At 46.9% G+C, this 19,936-nt stretch overlaps 1 protein-coding gene across 11 annotated transcripts in view; it reads left to right on the top strand.

Moving 5' to 3' along the window:
- HLCS (holocarboxylase synthetase) overlaps positions 1-19,936 on the top strand; it is a 241,658-nt gene that overhangs the window by 16,444 nt on the left and 205,278 nt on the right. For 4 of the 11 annotated variants that reach the window (XM_024239463.3, XM_054542491.2, XM_024239465.3 and 1 more), the window contains one exon: positions 11,530-11,664. Coding sequence is in view for 3 of the 11 variants with exons in the window: in XM_024239462.3 (XP_024095230.3) it covers positions 7,086-7,280; positions 11,530-11,664 (330 nt within the window). In the remaining 8 variants the exon portion in view is untranslated. Of the gene's footprint in view, positions 1-7,015; positions 7,281-7,333; positions 7,493-11,529; positions 11,665-16,392; positions 16,412-19,936 lie in introns of those variants that run through there. The other 7 variants (XM_024239462.3, XM_009233948.4, XM_054542490.2 and 4 more) reach the window with 4 other exon arrangements.

Genomic DNA, 19,936 nt, shown 5'->3' with positions numbered 1-19,936 from the left:
CCACAGCACCCTCCCTTGTCTGGTGTTTTGTCATGTTGTAGCTAACTCTCTGTATTAAATCCCCTCTGAGTATCTAGTAGTTTCTGTTGATTGGTAGAAATAGCATGGTCAGGAATGCCAGGTACTGCAGAAAGATGGAAGGGATGGAAATGGAAAATGGTCAGATCTTTGAGCAATGGGGGTAGAGCCCAGAATTCCAGGGCTTGAGAAGGGGATTTCTGCCAAACCGATGGGTGTATACCAATTCTCATGAAGGTCTTAACTTGGACCTACTTTGAGACTGCATGCTTTTTCATGTTTATCAGGCAGCTGGGTACGGTCTGTTTTTGAAGTGCTTTTTCAGCTTTAGCTGTCCTCCTTTTTTGGTTTTCTGACTTTTCCTCATTGATTTGAAGTTCTTTGTATATTCTAGATATGAATCCTTTATCAGTTATGTGTGTTACAAATACCTATTCTCATTCCAGAGCTGCTAAAAAAAAAAAAAAAGACAGGGTCTTTCTCTGTCACCGAGGCTGGAGACCAGTGGTGTGATCACAGCTCACTGAAGCCTTGACCTTCTGGGCTCAAGTGATCCTCCTACCTCAGCCTCCCAAGAAGCTGTCACCACAGGCATGCACCACCATGCCTGGCTAATTAAAAATAAGTTTTATTTTCGTAGAGATAGGGTTTCCCTATGTTGCCCAGGCTGGTCATGAACTTCCGGACTCAAGTGATCCTCCTACTTTGGCCTCCCAAACTGTTGGGATTAGAGGCATGAGCCACTGTGTCTGCCCCCAAGTCCTTTTTAAATTAAATTTCCTTTTTATACATTTCAGTTGCCTGATTGATTATATAATTCTTATCAATCTAGCAGATTCAGTATATTAATATGGCAAACCTAATAATATTCCCTTAGATGTTTCAATACTATTCATAAACTCAGTAAGATTTCAATATAGAAGTACCCATTTCAAATTAGTTATAAGAATGTACTTAAAACAGCCACATACTCTAACACACTTCAAGTATATATAAGACCAAAAATATGCATAGATTCTTTATTAATCCAGAAATATAAATCTATGGCTTTGCTTCTTTCAAGCCTTTCTATATGTAACTCAGTTTTACTGGATTAGGAGATGGATGCTGTACAGTTACTGTCCTAGTTAACTGAGGCCATTGTCCATCAGAGGTCTCACTGGGTTTCTTTCCTCAGTCTTTAAGGAGACAGTGAATCCTACTTATTGTCATTCTGTCAACAATTCTGAAATCTCAAGGAGGGTGAGGCCAGGCACGACACATGCCTGTAATCCCAATACTTTGGGAGGCTGAGGCAGGAGGACAGCTTGAGGTCAGGGGTTCAAGAGCAGCCTGGGTGGTAGGGCAAGACCCTCTTTTTTAAAATAATAATAAAAAATTAAATTTAAAAGAAGGAAGATGATCTCTTAGCCTCTTTTAATTGAAGTTAAAACATTATTTACCTCTGCTTGCTCATAGAAGTCTGTAACTCCTACACAGACTGATATATTCTCAGGATAAATTTAATTCTTACAATCTTTGGAACTAATAAAATCTTGTACCATGTCTTGTTTTTAGGCTGATCCAACTCTGAAGGAGTCTTAAACCAGATGCGATGAGCTTTGGTTCTCTCCCGCGACTCTGTGCTTTGGAATCCCAGCTTTAGGGTTTTTGTATTGATGCCCTCTTGGGTGGCAAACAACCTTCTAAAGGAAGAATTTGCCATCTACTAATCTTTATCAATACAATAAATGAATCAATAATACAAACATAACCAAATAACGAGACTCAGCAGTAACACATTTTATCCTACATTCTTTTTGAATATTTAAATTTTATTGAGGCTGACCATGGATTTTATGGCTCTTCATTTTTTTTTTTTTTTTTTTTTGTAAGATGTAGTCTTTTTCTGTCACCCAGGCTTGAGTGCAGTGGTGCGATCTCGGCTCACTGCAACCTCTGTCTCCTGGGTTCAAGTGATTCTCCTGGCTCAGCCTCCCGAGTAGCTGGGACTACAGGTGTATGCCACTGCGCCTGGCTAAGTTTTGTATTTTTAGTAGAGATGGGGTTTCGCCATGTTGGCCAGGCTGGTCTTGAACTCTTGATTTCAGGTGATCTGCCCGCCTCAGTCTCCCAGAGTGGTAGGATTACAGGTGTGAGTCACCGCGCCCAGCTGGCTCTTGAAAATTGGGTACCTTCATAATTGGGTGTATTTCAATTTGATACTCAAATCATCCTGATTTGGCTAGTGGAAGCACTTCTAGCTTGTCTCCTGCATCCTTCTGCCTGGACCTATTTTTCTTTGAAGCTTCCCCTGCTTCCTAGCATAAGACGTTCCGGCTTATCTGGTATCTCTTGAACATCAGAATCAGTGATTTCTCCAAGGATTTCTAGTTCTTGTAATGAGGAGAAGAGCACCCATTCAAGAATCTGAGCACTCAGGTGCATTTTGGGGTAAGGCTACTCTGAGGCCATCTCAGTGAAAGAGCTAGAAAAGATAATTATTTTCCTCTTAAAGACATGAGTTCAAATGCATATTTCCAATAGTTCAAGATGTTCTAATTTAAATTCTTTTGATGTTCTAAATATTATCTACTTTTCTCTTTATTTTGATTAACAAAATATAATTACTTTTTGCTTGATTTGACAACATGATTGTTCCAAAAACAAGAACATATTAATATACATATTAAAGTTACTGAATAGAGATCAAGATTTTCTTTTTTTTTTTGAGACGGAGTCTTGCTCTGTCGCCCAGGCTGGAGTGCAGTGGCGCAATCTCGGCTCACTGCAAGCTCCGCCTCCTGGGTTCACGCCATTCTCCTGCCTCAGCCTCCTCAGTAGCTGGGATTACAGGCGCCCACCACCACACCCGGCTAATTTTTTTGTATTTTTTAGTAGAGATGGGGTTTCACCGTGTTAGCCAGGATGGTCTCGATCTCCTGACCTTGTGATCTGCCCGTCTTGGCCTCCCAAAGTGCTGGGATTATAGGCGTGAGCCACTGCGCCCGGCCAAGATTTTCTACATAGTTCCTTGGTTCTTAGAAAATATCCCAGCCCGGGCACGGTGGCTCACGCTTGTAATCCTGGTACTTTGGGAGGCCGAGGCGGGTAGATTGCTTGAATCCAGGAGTTTGAGACAAGCCTGGGCAACATGGCGAAATCCTGTCTCTACAAAAAAATACAAAAATTAGCCAGGTGTGGTGGCATGTGCCTGTAATCCCACAACTTTGGGAGGCTAAGGTGGGCGTATGGCTTGAGCTCAGGAGTTGGAAACCAGCCTGGGCAACAGGGTGAAACCTTGTCTCTACAAAAAATACAAAAATTAGCCAGGTGTGGTGGCTCATGCCTGTAATCCCAACACTTTGGGAAACTGAGGAGGGAGGATTGCTTGAGCCCACGAGGTCAAGGCTGCATAAGTCGGGATTGCACCACTGCTCTCCAGCTTGGGTGACATAGCAAGACCCTGTCTCAAAAACAAACAAAGCAAGCTGTGCTCCTCAGCTCTGGCCATTTGACTGATGAGAATTCTGAATGCTCTCCAAGTTCAAACAGGTACTGAGTTAATGTCAGTATGATAGGCTTTCCCTGGGGAAGTTCTGCAGGTGTTTAATGGGGGATAGGACAGTAAACACTCTACTCTCTCTTGTCACCAAACTATTATTCCCAGGGCATGCCTTCCTAAGGGCAAGAAACTAGAGACTTTTTGAGTCTGTGGAGACTTTTCCTATAGAAAGCCAGTCATGTTGATGGGTTTCAGAGGTGGTCTTCAGTGGCTAGCTGGGTCATTCTTCTTCCTTTCTGCAGTGTTCTTATAAATGACAAAGTCTTGCTTCTAAATCCCTAGTCTGACTGGGCGTGGTGGCTCACGCCTGTAATCCCAGCACATTGGGAGGCCAAGGTGGGACAATCACCTGAGGTTAGGAGTTTGAGACCAGCCTGGCCAACATGGTGAAACCCCATCTCTACTAAAAATACACAAATTAGCCAGGTGTGGTGGCATGTGCTTGTAATCCCAGCTACTCGGGAGGCTGAGGCAGGAGAATCACTTGAACTCGGGAGGTGAATGTTGCAGTGAGCTGAGCTCACGCTGCACTCCAGCCTGGGCAAGTGAGACTTCATCTAAAAAAAAAAATTCCCTAGTCTGTGGTCTTATTTTCCACATCATTTTGGAAATGTCTTATTAGAGTCTAGAGTAGCCCAGACCCAGGGAATGACAGAGGAAGATGTTAGCAGTGCTTCTCTAACTTTAATGTGTTTGTGAGTCTCCTGGGATTTTGTCAGAATGCAGACGCTGATTTGGGGTTGGGTGGGGCCTAGGATTCCGCTTTTCTTTCTAGCTTCCAAGTGATGCTGCTGCTGCTGCTGCTCTAAGGACCACACTTTGAGCAGTGAGGGACTACAGGATGAGGATCAGGTGCATACACATTAATATCCCTTCATGTATTATTTTTGCATCCTTCCCCTATTCCTTTGTTATATGGGGATGATGAAACTCTATACTTGACCTTTGCAAAATGAAATCATTTTAGGGCGGGATCATAAACAGAGCTTGTTATGTGACCGTTTCACTTCTCACTGTGCCCTTCATATCTTCCTCCCTCTATTCCTTCCCCAGGCATGAGTGGTATCAGTACTCTTCAATGCAAGGGTCAGCTCATGTTGAACCATGGTGGTCCCCATGCTTTTAACCTAGAATTGGTATACAGGATTGACCCCAAAATGTAATTTTCCCATGATGTATTCTGAGACCATATCTTGAAACACCTAAGGGTAAACCTGGAAAATTCCTATTGGCCAGGTGGAGTTACAGTACCTGTGGGAAGGTGTGGTCTCAAAACCCTTAGGGAATTTGGAAAAACTGGAGATGTTGGTCACCTTCAGATAGAAGAGATGACCTCTCCATACCTAGCAGGGGTGGGGAGTGGTCCTTATAGCCATAATGCAGCAAACTTCAAGAAGGCTATCTGAAAGGTTGTTCAATGAAACATTTAGGATTTATCACTGTTGAGCACTTTTCATTTTCAAATTCCTGACTTGTAGTCCTGTGTTGTCTTGGAGTGGCCAAGTCTCTCCTCAGCGGGAACTGCACGTCCTTCTCCAGTGACACAAGTTTAAGGTCTTGTTACCATGCAGGAACCCACTTTCCAGCTGCCACTGTCCTGTAGAGAAGTGTAGGATATGGCTTTAGTCCTGTTCATCACTTTCTGTTTTTCTTCTATTTCTGGTCCACAGAGATGCTTGCTTTTGAGCCCAGTTATTTCTTTTTGGATTTTCTCTCTTAAAAATCTATTGCTATATGCAAGGGGGAAAATATACTATGTTATCTAACCAAAAGTCTGAAGTTCTGGGAGTGGGTATTCTATGCAGCTATATTAAAGCAGATGAACAAATGGCCAAGGTACTTTAAAAATCTATCTTTATGGCTAGGCTCCATGGCTCAAACTTGTAATCCCAGCACTTTGGGAGATCCAGGCAGGAGTTTGACTGCTTGAGACCAGGAGTTTGAGACCAGCCTGGGTGACACAGTGAGACCCTGTCTCTATGAAAAATAATTTTTAAAAAATTAGCTGTGCATGGTGGCCAGGAGGATCACTTCAGCTCAGAGTTCGAAGCTGCAGAGAGCTGGGATTATGCCACTGCACTCCAGCCTGGGTGACAGAACGAGACCTTGTCTCTTAAAAAAAAATCTATCCTAGCTGGGCGCGGTGGCTCACACCTGTAATCCCAGCACTTTGGGAGGCAGAGGCGGTTGGATCACCTGAGGTCGGGAGTTCGAGACCACCCTGGCCAACATGGTGAAACCCTGTCTCTACTAAAAATACAAAAATCACCCGGGCGTGGTGGCGGGCACCTGTAATCCCAGCTACTCGGGAGGCTGAGGCAGGAGAATCACTTGAACCCAGGAGGCAGAGCTTGCAGTGAGCCAAGATTGCACCACTGCACTCCAGCCTGGACGACAGAGAGAGACTCTGTCTCAAAAACAAACAAACAAACAAAAACTATCCTTGGATTAAGACACGGACGTGGTGTACATGATTGCTTTTGCTGCATCTTGTCACCTATTTGCAGCCAGGGCCAGAATAGGAAGCCACTCGATGGAATTCTTTGCTGTGCTTCGCAGCTGTTCGGAACACGTTCTTTACATAATGCCTTTTAAAGAAATGAGGTTCTATGGGAGAAGCCTCTGTGTCAGGACTAATTATGCTTCCCTTGGAGACAAGAACACCAAATCATGGTGATGTTTTCCTTTTCCCACTGGTGTTAGGATGCTTACAGTCAAACTGTTGACCCACATGCAGCAAGAGCACCATAGGGAGCCTTCCTGGCACAGCCTTTTTAGAGGCAGCCTTCTTGGTGCTTATCTGTCTTCAATTTCTGTTTCCTGTCCTTATTTTAAAAAACATTATTGCATCCCGTGAATGTATGTGATTGACCTTAAAATCTTTTGCGTGAAGGCTTAGTGTAATTTAATGAAAACGGTCTTATCTTATTTTCCCAAGTGGACTGGGTAGCGGCTGTGTGAGCGCTCTGGGACTCCGGGTGTGGTGCTGTTAGTAAACGTTGGCCTTGGCGGCTATGAACATAGGCAGAGCCCCCTCCTCAATCCGCCTCCCAGCCCTCCAAGGAAGGGAGGCCGGACTTGGCTTAAAACAGGTCGGGCAGCCACTGGAGCCTCCCCTCCCCCGCATCCACAACCTACCCATCCCACTCCTCAGCCCTGGCGCGGCCCCTCACCCCGGCCTCCACTCCCTCTTGAGCCCCCTCCCCGGGTGCAGCCCCGGCGTCCCCTGACCCCGGTGCACACCCCCCGCCCCGACGCTGCCCCTTGCCGCCGCCACCAGCCCTGGGCGCGGCCTCCGGAGCTCCCCATCACACAGCCCGGCGCGGCCTCCCCGCTCCCCCGCCCCTCCCGGCGCAGCCTCCAGTTGCCCGCGTCACCCTCCGGGTCCCCGCCTCCCCCGCCGTCCCCACCCCCGCGCCGCCTGGCCCGGGAGGGCGGCGCGGCCCTTCCGGCCGGGGCGGGGCCGGGCCTGGGGAGCTGGGGCGGGCGGGCGAGGCGGACTCGCCCTGCCGGCGGCGCGGCCATGCTCATCACGCTGTGCTACCTGTACCTGTGGGCGCGCTGGGGTCGCCGGCCTGCTGAGCTCGTGCGCGCCACGGTGCGGCGGCTGCGTGCCTCACGCTGCTCCTTCACCTTCTGCGGCGCGGCCGCGCAGCCCCCTGGCGCCCGCGTGTGCCTGAGCCGCGGCAGCCGCGTCTTCTGCGTCAGCGACAGCCAGGTGGGCGGGCGACCCGGGCCCCGCGAGCCGGAAGTGCCCCCGTCCCTGCGCCTAGTCCCCGCCGGGAGCCCGGGAGTTCAGGAGCCCCGGAGTGGCGCCCTCAGTGCGGCCTGTGCGGCCCGGGAGGGGCGGGTGCCCCGGGGCCCAGAGAGAGGCCGGAGGTGCAGGACTCGGACCACGGACCCGGTCGCCTCTTCCCGGCCAGCCGGGCGGTGCGTGGACGCGTGACTCTAGGCGCGCACCTGTGAGGACGTGAGCTGTGGATTGGCAGCCGGACGCCAACAGCGCCCACCTGGGGTCTCCCCCAACCTCCTCTCCCACCCTTCGAGCCGGCGTTTGGGTGACCGTGAACCAGGAAAGATAGCCGTGGCCGGCCGGGAGCGGTGGCTTATGCCTGTGATCCCTGCATTCTGGGAGGCCTAGAAGGGAGGATAGCTTTGAGCCCAGGAGATGGAAACCAGCCTGGGCAACATAGCTAGACCCCTCTCTACAAAATAATTAAAAAAAAAAAACTTAGGTCGGCGTGGTGGCAGGTGCCTGTAGTCCCAGCTATTCGGGAGGGTGAGGTGGGAGGGTCACTTGATCCGGGCAGGTTCACTTGAGCCCCGGAGTTCGAAGCTACAGTGAGCTATGATTGAGCCATTGCACTCCAGTCTGGGTGACAAAGCAAGACCTTGTTTTAAGAAAAAAAAAAAAAAATCCCAAACAAAAAACTCCCACCTGTGTCATCAGCTTTTTGTCAGATGTCCCCAAATTTACAAAAACTGCCCTTTCCCCTCTCCATCTTCTGTCAGTTGCGTCATTCACCAACTTGGGCACCCGACTGATGGTCTTTGCGTCTTTTAAATTTCAGTTGACAGTCAGCCTTTGTTTTTTTTGACCCAATGCTTAGGATGGTGGTTACGTGTTCAGCCCACTCTGTCACCTACCTTGTGACTTGGGCCAGTCAATTAATCTCTGTAAAAAGTCTGCTGCCTTGCTGTAAAGGGAACAATAGATCTTTCCATTCAGCTGTTTTTGGAAATGGGCTTAGCTTCAGAGTGCAGTACTGCACAAAATTTCATGGACATCGGTAGCATTGTTCTCATTAATATTTAAACATGTTTTGCTTTTAATCAGTTTCTTGTCCCTTTCCTCTGTTTTCTGGAATATTGCCTCACTTGTAGCACTAAAATGACGTTTTCTGCATATGTCACACCGTAAAGCCCCTGTGGGGAATGGAATCTTATCTCAGGTTTGAACATTGCCTGGAGGCTGTGCTTAGATATGGGATGAAATTGTGCCACTAGCAAATACAAAATACTCCTTCTTGTTAGTACCATGTATGTATTATGACACACTGAATATGAATGACTGTTTTCTCAGGTCCCCCAAGGTACTAGTTATGCACATAACTAGTACCACCTCCACATAACTGACACCACCCAGACAAAAGGGGAAGAAGTTCATTCATTACATACAATGTATGGCTTAGAGCGTTGGGAATTAACCTGATTGAGAAAGATGACTCAATAAAATGGGAAAAAATTGAGGGGTGAGCTTTTTGCAGTAGTTTCCAAATTGGATCAATTACATTTAGAATTTAAGTCAGAATAGAAATTTTGGACACATAAAAACATTGTGATGGGAATGTCTGATTTTCTTGGACAGTTTTACTTTTGAATATTTTCATGACTCCGCTGGTCTTCTGTTAACTACACTAACCATAACTAGTGCTTTTCAGCCCTTGCCTACCTGTGCAGGCCGTAGTAGGAGTGGCCTGGTGCTTTCAGGGATTCTGTAACTCTGCTCTCTCACTCTGCACAGTAAGCTTTGCCTACAGATTTGGTTAGCTATTGCTGCGTCATTTCCTAGTTTTCCAGACTAGATGGGACTGCCATGCTCTGCGTCCCCGTAGCCTTTAAATCACAGTTCCTATTCTAGTTCGTATCTTTTTCTTATTAGGAAATGAGACTGTTTAGCATAGCAGCTTGACCTGAAATAGTTAATTTAATAGTTTTTGGGTTTCAGCTGTGATGTTTAAGGTCTACAGATGGAAAGCTTGACCATTTATTTGTGGTTGGCTACTGTTATTTTGAGATTTAAAATATGATCAGGTTGATGATTTGGTGGATATCTCAGTCTACTTGGGTCTACTTTGAGGGATACCTCAGTCTACTTGGGCTGAAATAAGGACACACCTGAATCTCATGCCCATATGTTGAGATGGATCTCATTCTGTCACCCAGGCTGGAGTGCAGTGGTGCAATCTTTGCTCACTGCAATCTCCACCTCCCAGGTTCAAGTGATTCTCCTCCTTTGGCGTCCTGAGTAGCTGGGGTTACAGGCATGAGCCACCATGCCTGGCTAATTTTTGTATTTTTAGTAGAGACAGGGTTTCACCAAAGTGTTGGCCAGGCTGGTCTCGAACTCCTGACCTCAGGTGATCTGCCCACCTTGTCCTCCCAAAGTGCTGGGATTACAGGTGTGAGCCACCAAGCCTGGCGTGTTCTCATATGTTATACACTTAAAATCATATGCATAAATACTGAATGTGTATGTTTATAATTGAATGCCCTACAGTCAATTGATAAATTTAACCAAAGATAGTTTATACAAATTGGCAATATCAAGCTTTTTGTCTGTTTAATATACACATTCTATGCTTGGATAAAGTGGACATACTTTTTTTTTTGAGACGGAGTTTTGCTCTTGTTGCCCAGGCTAGAGTTCAATGGCACGATCTTGGCTCCCCGCAACTTCCGCCTCCTGGGTTCAAGTGATTCTCCTGCCTCAGCCTCCCGAGTAGCTGGGATTACAGGCATGCACCACCACGCCCGGCTAATTTTGTATTTTTAGTAAAGACGGTGTTTCTTCATGTTGGTCAGGCTGGTCTCCAATTCCCAACCTCAGGTGCCTCGGCCTCCCAAAGTGCTGGGATTACAGGCGTGAGCCACCGTGCCCGGCCTAAGTGGACATACTTTTTAACCACTATATTGATAATTATGTTTACTGAGGGAGAGGCAAATTCTCCCCTAATTTTTCATTCATTATTTAGTTCAATAGGTTTTTATGAAGCAGATTTGAACTGATATGCAGCACAGTGGAGCCTGCCTAGTTACCTTCGTTCTGGGTGATGGTGAAAGCCTCCTGCGTGCCCAGCTCAGATTTCATCTTTTTCTTCTCTGGCTATGTCCTGTATGTCAAAGCCTTTTCAAATCAATTTGCTGTTTTTCTTAGATTTCAGGAAAGAAAACAAGAGATAACTGGGTATTTCTGATTTGCTAACCAATCTTGATTCTAATCTTCTTTTTGAAAAACTACAATCACTCCTGACTGGAGTTTACATTCCATTAAAGTATGTCTGATTGCGTCTGCATATGGTAAATGCCTTTCCCTGAAATAGCTTTTCTCTCTGGATTTGACTGCTGTGTGAGCCTCCAGAGACTTGCACACTTCCCACATCTCAGGGAGAGGAGCAGGGTTGATTTCACTATAAGGAAGGCGTAAAGAAAAACTGCCTTATGCCCTGTGCTGTGATGGCTGTAGGGAATGAAGGAACAGCCCTTCAGGCTTCTGTGAGTAAGGAGCTTCTGTTGGTGGGTACGTACTTCTAGGCCTCCTCATCTTTTTTTTTTTTTTTTTTTTTTGAGATAGGGTCTCACTCTCACCCAAGGCTGGAGTGCAGTGGCATGATCTCAGCTCACTGCAACCTCGGGCTCCCAGGCTCAAGTGATCCTCCCACCTCAGCCTCCTGAGTAGCTGGGACTACAGGCGCCCACCGCCATGTCCAACTCATTTTTTTGGTATGTTTTTTGTGGAGATAAGTTTCACCATGTTGGCCAGGCTGGTCTTGAACTCCTGGGCTCAAGCGATCCGCCCACCTTAGCCTCCCAAAGTGCTAGGATTACAGGTGTGAGCCACTGTGCCGGCCAGCCTCCTCATCTTTAAATGTACTTCCCGGTTAGCTACTATGTGCTAAGCAGTGAGGAATGGTGGAGATAGGCCCCGTTTCAGAATTCATGGCTTGAAAACAGTTGTCTAGAGATATTAAAGCTGTCCTGAGTCATAGATGGGCTTTTGCAGGTGCTTAAATAGTCACAGCTAAACAAGAAACACATGGTTCCTGTGGCCTACAAAGGAGCATCAGATAAGCTTATTTAGATGTTACTTGGAATTATAGGGGAGGGTATGTTTCAGAGGGGGTTGAAATTTATGGCAGTTGTGGTATGAAGTGACAATCTCATTATGTTTCTTTCCCTCTATACAGTCTATTGAAGACTTGAACAAGTGGGCCCTATTTCTTGTGTCTCCTTTTATACTTGAAGCAGAACACATAGCATTTGTGACGGAGAGCATTTGGGTACAAAGTGAGAATTTACAGAGATCATCCTCTTCAGAAACAGTGAGTACCATGTTTACTTGTGTCCCATAAGGAACTGATGTGTCTTAGTCAAAACCAAATTTGCTTTTTTTTTTTTTTCTGAGACAGAGTCTTGCTCTGTCACCCAGGCTGGAGTGCAGTGGTGTGATCTCGGCTCACTGGGACCTCCGCCTCCTGGGTTCAAGTGATTCTCATGCCTCAGCCTCCAGAGTAGCTAGGACTATAGGCGTGCACCACCATGCCAGGCTAATTCTTGTATTTTTAGTAGAGACGGAGTTTTGCCATGCTGGCTAGGCTGGTCTTGAACTCCTGACCTCAAGTGATCCACCTGCCTCGGCCTCCCAAAGTGCTGCTGGGATTACAGGTGTGAGCCACCATGCCCGGCTTCAAATTTGTCTTTTTATGAGTGCTCTTTCCTAGCCTTTGTGGCTCCCTTTCTCTTTGGATATTTTGGGTTAAATATATTAGTAAAATTATTTTCACCTGTTTCTTTTTATGTTTTTAATGTGGCTGCTAGAAAAATTTTTTGTTATTATTTTTCAGACAGGGTCTTACTCTGTCACCTGGGCTGGAGTACAGTGGTCATTATAGCTCACTGCAGCCTCAAACTCAGGGCTCAAGGGATCCTACCTCCTCAGCCTCCCAAAATATTTGGATTAAAGATGTTAGCTACCACGCCTGGTCACTGCTAGGAAAGTTAAAACCACGTGTATGGCTTGTATTTGTGGCTCACGTTATATTTTTATTGAGCAGCACTCTCTCTCAGGTCATCTCATCCATTCCTACAATTTCTTGCTTCCTAAATCAACCTGAGTGGCTAGGGTATATCACCACCTACGTCTTAAATGTCTTTCCCTGAGTATTCTGAAAATACTTCAACCTCAGCCACATGTCCAAAATGAGTTGTGTTTGTATTCTTCTGCTTAAAAGAGAGAAAATCCCAAATTAACATGCCAGCTGGCTTTTCCTCGCACCTCCTCCTCGCTTCCGTGAAGTTACGAGTTCTAACAGCACTCCCTAAATTGTCAGCTCCTCTCCTTCATCTCTACTGCTCCTCATTCCATCCTCATGTTCATTATCTTTTGTCTGAGCTGTGAAAATATCCTGTCCCATGTCCCTTCTTTGGGCATTCCTCTTGATGGCCAGAGTTAGTCATTCTGGACCCACATCCAGTTGGGACACTGTTGCATAAGCTTTTGGTGGATGTCATCCCTCCAGGTGCAGTCCATGCCCTGAGGCTCCTGGAGGTCTGACCCCAGCCCACCCTTGCAGCTTCCTTCCCCTCACTTGTGGGTCCTCACCCGCCATTGTTCCCTGCCGTGTAGATCATCCAGTGGGGATTTTGCTGATGCTAGCCATGTTTACTGGATTCCCATTTCATGAAGATTATCTGTAAGATGCTGTGTTGAGATGAGAGAAGAGGAAAAACGGGGAAGTAAACAAGAAATAATTGACTGGAATTCAGGGTGAACCAAAATAAGGGGAGGCAGGTGCAGATAGTATAGGATAGCGAGAGACTTTCTGATGGGGGCCCTGGAGCGGGCAGAGCATCAGGCAGACGGGCCTGGAGCAGTGCAGTGTGTTAAGACAGTACGTTCTCTCCTGAAGGTTTGTAATGTTTCGTTTAGCCCTGTAGACACTTATGATGATAATAAGCCATTTATTGAGCCCTTGCTAGGTATTTTATAAATGTTACCCCTAATGTCATAGCATCCTTGGGGTGTCGTTTGACACCAGACAGAAACCTCTGTGGCTAGCGGCGCCTTCTGCCTGAGTATTGCTTGTGCCCACTGGGCTTATTCCACCCACTTGGCCTGGCAGGCTGCACTCAGCTCCTTCTACCAGCTCAGATCACATTCCTACCAGGGCAAGCCGGGTGCAGAGCGGCAAGGGGTGTGTGGGTGAGAAGTGCAGGGTTGCGGGGTGGGTGGCTCCATGCAAGGCTGTGGCTGGACCAGGTGTACTGAATGAGGCTTTTGCTGCGGGCACCCATGTCTGGACAAGGGGAACGTGGTGGCACCTGGAAGCATGGAGACGCTGGGAACCGCAGAGCCCCAAAGAGGGTGTTTACAGCCTTGGCTTGGGGAGCCCCTAGATCTTGGCTTCTTGAAGGGCCGCAGTTCTTCTCTCCTTCTTGTTGCCTGCAATGTAGTGAGCACGGGGACACGTTTCAGCCCTGGTTTGTCTTACAGCTCTTTTAGTACCGCCATTCGGTGGGTCCTGAGTTATCGTCCTGCATCCAGGAAGAATGAGGTATGCGGAGGGTGAGCAACTGGAGGGTGAGCAAGGCAGAGAGGAGCTTCACTGAGTGGCAGAACAGCTCTCAGGAGACCTGAAGTGGGTAGCTCCTTTCTGCAGCTGGTAGTCCCAGCATCTGTGTGAGTCTGGCTGGGTCTGAGGTTTTCATGGGCTCAGAAGGGAGGAAGCACATGCTGATTGGTCCATGGGCAGCGATGGGCGGGCCAGAAAAAGCACTGTAAGGTCTCACTCTGGGCCACAGGCTTCACCTGGAACTGACAGCCAGGTCCCCAGGTTTTGGGCTGGTCTTGGCTTGAAGGTGGGGCGTCACCAGGGACCCGCCCCTTTCTACTTATGAGCCTGTCTGCGTTCTGCTGTCAGTCATGTTGTCCAAGGTGCCCAGGCTGTTTTTGCTGAGGGGTGCCTACAGGCCTGTAACCAGCCGTCCTCAGCCCCTCCTCGGCCTCCCTCCCATCCTCGTGGTCCAGAGTGGCTCCTAAAGTCTAGAGGGTGCTGAGGTGGCAGGGCGCTGGTGTATCAGCGCCATCCTGAGCGGCACTCACCTGGACGGGTTGCGACAGCACCCAGGCTCAGCTTCAATTTTGCTCCAGAATCAGAGCGGGCACAGGGAGCAGGAAGAGGCCAGGCAGCGGGATCAGGCACTTCCAAGCCTGTGGGGAAGCAGGGGCTTCTGGGGCCCCTGAGAGTGCAGGGGTGCCCAGGTCCGCAGCTGTGGCTGGGAGGCTGTAGCTATGCCTGGTAGCACTGGGCTCCTGCCCCGCCAACTCAGAAATGGGAAGGGCTCCTGCCTGCTCCCAGCTCACACTGGTTCCACAGAGCGCGTATCCCTGGCTGCATCTACCCTGCTCCAGACTGGCTGCCGCTGTCATCACTAATACTTAACGGCTCTACAAAGTATTATTATTATTATTATTGCCATTTTTAAGATAAGAAAACTTAGGTTATAAGATTAAATGACATTCCTAAAGTGATAGGAATATCATTGCTAAGTGATAGACAAGGTTTTCTTTCTTTTCTTTCTTTCTTTTTTTTTTTGGAGACGGAGTCTCGCTGTGTCGCCCAGGCTGGAGTGCAGTGGTGTGATCTCAGCTCACTGCAACCTCCACCTCCCAGGTTCAAGCAATTCTCCTGCCTCACCCTGCCAAGTAGCTGGGACTACAGGCGCACGCTGCCACGCCCCGCTAATTATTTGTATTATAGCAGAGACCGGGTTTCACCGTGTTGCCCAGGCTGGTCTCCAACTCCTGAGCTCAGGCAATCTGCCCGCCTCGGCCTCCCAAAGTGCTAGGATTATAGGCATGAGCCACTGTCCCTCCTCTAGACAAGGTTTTAACCAGCTGCTAAGTGAGAGATAAGATTTTAACCAATGCCTCTACCCTTTCTAGTAACTAGAGGAACGAATTAATGGTTTTAAAGAGATCTAGATCATTGAGATTCCAAAATAAATAAAGCTTTTATTAACCTAGATCCAATCAAACAGTACTTGTGTATCTTATGTTTGGCAGAAGGAGACCAGCTGTTGATGTGACGGTTTTGGTGAACTCAGGGCTAATTTTCTTTCTTTCTTTCTTTTTTTTTTTTTTTTTTTTGAGACAGAGTGTCACTCTGTCGCCCAGGCTGGAGTGCAGTGGCGTGATCTCGGCTCACTGCAAGCTCCGCCTCCCGGTTCATGCCATCCTCCTGCCTCAGCCACCCGAGTAGCTGGGACTACAGGCACACTCTGGCACGTCCAGCTAATTTTTTTTTTTTTTGTATTTTTAGTAGAGACGGCGTTTCACCATGTTAGCCAGGATGGTTTCGATCTCCTGACCTTGGGATCCACCTGCTTTGGCCTCCCAAAGTGCTGGGATTATGGGCGTGAGCCACCGCGCCTGGCCTCTTTTTTTTTTTTTTTTTTTTGAGACGTAGTCTTGCTCAGTTGCCCAGGCTGAAGTGCAGTGGCGTGATCTCGGCTCACTGCAAGCTCTGCCTCCCGGGTTCACACCATTCTCTTTCCTCAGCCTCCCGACTAGCTGAAACTACAGGCGCCCGCCACAACGCCCAGCTAATTTTTTGTATTTTTAGTGGAGACAAGGTTTCACCGTGTTAGTCAGGATGATTTCCTGACCTTGTGATCCGCCCGCCTCTGCCTCCCAAAATGCTAGGATTACAGGCATGAGCCATTGTGCCCGGCCAATTCAGGGCTAATTTTCATATGCAGAAAAGACGATTCATAAACTTCATTTTTATTTTAAAAATGATTTTCAATTTATTGAAAATATAAATTAAATAATCAAGTAGGCCAAATCACATGAAATTGCTAATATCTGGCTTTTCTTTTTGAACTACAAAGAGGCCTTGTCATATGGTAACTGTATTAGACGGTTCTTGCATTGCTATAAAGAAATACCTGGAGCTGGATAATTTATAAAGAAGAGGTTCTGCGAGCCATACAGGAAGAGTGGTGCCCGCATGTGCTTCTGGTGAGGGCCTTGAGGAACAGTCACGGCAGAAAGCGACAGAGGTGCAGGTGTGTTACATGGCAAGAATGGGAATGAGAGTGAGACTGAGCTGGGGGAGGTGCCACACACTTTTAAACAACCAGGTCTTGTGAGAACTCACTCACTATGGGGAGGACAGCACCACACTATTCATGAGGGATCTGCTCCCATGACCCAAACACCTCCCCCACAGGCCCCACCTCAACCGTTGGGGATTATATTTCAACGTGAGATTTGGAGGGGACAAACTTCCAGATTCTATCAGTAACCAATTCCTTGGGCTTTTTTTTTTTTTTTTTTTTTTTTTTTGCGACGGAGTCTGGCTTTGTTGTCCAGGCTGGACTGCAGTGGTGCAATCTTGGCTCACTGCAACCTCTACCTCCTGGGTTCAAGCGATTCTTCTGCCTCAGCCTCCCAAGTAGCTGGAATTACAGGCACCTGCCACCATACCCGGCTAATTTTTTGTATTTTTAGTAGAGACGGGGTTTTACCATGTTGGCCAGGGTGGGTCTTGAACTCCTGACCTCAGGTGATCTGCCCGCCTCAGCCTCCCAAAGTGCTGGGATACAGCCGTGAGCCACCACTTCCGGCTCCTTGGACTTTTATTCATTTTTTATTTATTTATTTTTGAGACGGAGTCTCGCTCTGTTGCCCAGGCTAGAGTGCAGTGGCGCGATCTCGGCTCACTGCCAGCCCCGCCTCCCGGGTTCATGCCATTCTCCTGCCTCAGCCTCCCGAGTAGCTGGGACTACAGGCGCCCACCACCACACCTGGCTAATTTTTTTTGTATGTTTAGTAGAGATGGGGTTTCACCGTGTTAGCCAGAATGGTCTTGATCTCCTGACCTTGTGATTTGCCTGCCTTGGCCTCCCAAAGTGCTGGGATTACAAGTGTGAGCCACCACACCCGGCCTACAGACTCAAATATCTTAAAATATTTCATTTCATTTTAGGACTCTAGGTGCACAGAATTGGGTTAACCATACTCCTTGTTCCAAATGTACTTTCATCGTTGGTTTATGCATGGCTCTCATTCACCTGTGGATTTGAAATAATACAATAAATACCCATGAACTCACCGCTAGAACTACATGTGCCTCCCCACCCCCTGAGTCCATCTACTTGCTCCTGCTCCTTCCTCATGGGTCCCCCCACCCGTCCTCCCAGTTTCTTTTTAGATTTTGAAGTTGTCTGGATTAACAGACACTACATTTTTGAACACTTACATAATTCATATACATTATAGTTAATGTGTTGCTTCACGACAGATACACATTGTGAGAAATGCGTCCTTAGGTGATTTCATCATGCAAACATCATAGAGTGTACTTACACAAATCTAGATGCTGCAGCCTACTTCACACCTGGGATTTACGGGGTAGCCTGTTGCTCCTAGGCTATAAACCTGTACAGCATGTTACTGCACTGGATAGTGTGGGCAGCTGTAACACAGTGGTAAGTATTTGTGTATCTAAACATAGAAAAGGCACAGTAAAGATACAGTATGAAAGATACAAAACAGTACACCTGTCTAGGGCACTTGCTATGAATGGAGCTTACAGGACTGAAAGTGGCTCAGGGCGAGTCAGTGAGTGAGTGGCGTGTGAATGTGAAAGCGTAGGACACAACAGTCACTACTTTAGACTTTATAAACGCTGTACACTTAGGCTACACTGAATTTATAACAGCCTTCTTCTTCAATAATAAATTAATCTTAGCTTACTATCACGTTTTTACTTTATAAACTTGATTTTTTAAAATTTTTGATTCTTTTGTAATAACACAGCTTAAAACACAAACACACTGTACAGCTGTAAAAAATATTTTCTTTCTATCCTTATTCTAAAAGCCTTTTTCTAAGATTTTATATATATTTTTAAAAATTTTGTTTTTAAAATTTTATTCTTATTTTCATTTATTTATCTCTACAAATTTGTGAACATACAAATTGCTATGTTTCCTAGACTGATCTCCAACTCCTGGCTTCAAGCAGTCCTCTCACCTCAGCCCTCACCAAGCACTGGAATTATAGTTGTGAGCCACCATGTCCAGCCTGTTTCTTACTTTTTAAGCTTTTTTTGTTAAAAACTAATGTAGAAACACACACATTAGCCTAGGCTGCCCAGGGTCAAGATCATCAGTATTACTGACTTTCACTGCACATGTGTCCTCCTGGAAGGTCTTCATGGGCAGTAACATGCATGGAGCAGTGAACTCCTGTGATAACAATGCCTTTCCCCAGAGTAGCTCCTGAAGGATCTGCCTCAGGTTGTTACAGTTAACTGTTTTGTTGTTTTTTTTTTGAGACAGAATCTTACTCTGCTGCCCAGGCTAGAGTTCAATGGCACGATCTTGGCTCATTGCAACCTCCGGCCTGGGGTTCCAGCAATTCTCCTGCCTTAGCCTCCCAAGTAGCTGGGATTACAGGTGCCTGCCACCACACCTGGCTAATTTTTGTATTTTTAGCAGAAATGAGGTTTCACATGGTGGTTAGACTGGTCTCGAACCCTTGACCTCAAGTGATCCCACTGCCTCGGCCTCCTAAAGTGCTGGGATTACAGGCATGAGCCACCACACCCAGCCGTTTTTTTTTGTTTCTGTTTTGGTTTTTTTTTTTTTTAAATAAGTAGGAGTACACTCTAAAATAATAGAAAACACATAAACCAGTAACAGTTGCTTATTATCAGGTACTGTGTACTGTATGTAATTGTCTGTGCTATACTTTTTTTTTTTTTTTTGAGACTGAGTCTCGCTCTGTCACCCAGGCTGGAGTGCAGTGGCGCATCTCGGCTCACTGCGAGCTCCACCTCCCAGGTTCATGCCATTCTCTTGCCTCAGCCTCCCAAGTAGCTGGGACTACAGGTGCCCGCCACCATGCCTGGTTAATTTTTTGTATTTTTTTAGTAGAGACAGGGTTTCACCGTGTTAGCCAGGATGGTCTCGATCTCCTGACCTCGTGATCTGCCTGCCTCAGCCTCCCAAAGTGCTGAGATTATGGGTGTGAGCCACTGCACCTGGCCTATACTTTTTATTTTATTTTATTTTATTTTAGATATGGAATCTTGCTCTGTTGCCAGGCTGGAGTGCAGTGGTGTGATCTCAGCTCACTGCAACCTCTGCCTCCCAGGTGCAAGCGATTCTTCTGCCTCAGCCTCCCTAGTAGCTGGGAATACAGGTGCGTGCCACCATGCCCGACTAATTTTTGTATTTTTAGTAGAGGTGGGGTTTCACCATGTTGGCTAGGATGGTCTCAATCTCTTGACCTCAGGTGATCCACCTGCCTCGACCTCCCAAAGTGCTGGGATTACAGGCATGAGCCACTGCGTGTGGCCTTGTCTGTGCTATACTTTTATATGACTGACAGCCCAGTAGGTTTATGTACACCAGCATCACCAGAAATACGTGAGTACTGTGCTGTACTATGATGTCATTAGACCATGGGAATTTGTTACCTCCATTGTAATCTTAGAGGGACAGCCATCACATATGTGGTCCATCGTTGGGCGAGACATTATGTGGTACATGACTATTAAATTTACAAATATGGTAAGCTTG

This window comes from Pongo abelii, chromosome 22 (genome assembly GCF_028885655.2).
Source record: "Pongo abelii isolate AG06213 chromosome 22, NHGRI_mPonAbe1-v2.0_pri, whole genome shotgun sequence".
Lineage (NCBI taxonomy): Eukaryota > Metazoa > Chordata > Mammalia > Primates > Hominidae > Pongo > Pongo abelii.
This window is presented reverse-complemented; position numbering and strand designations above follow the sequence as displayed.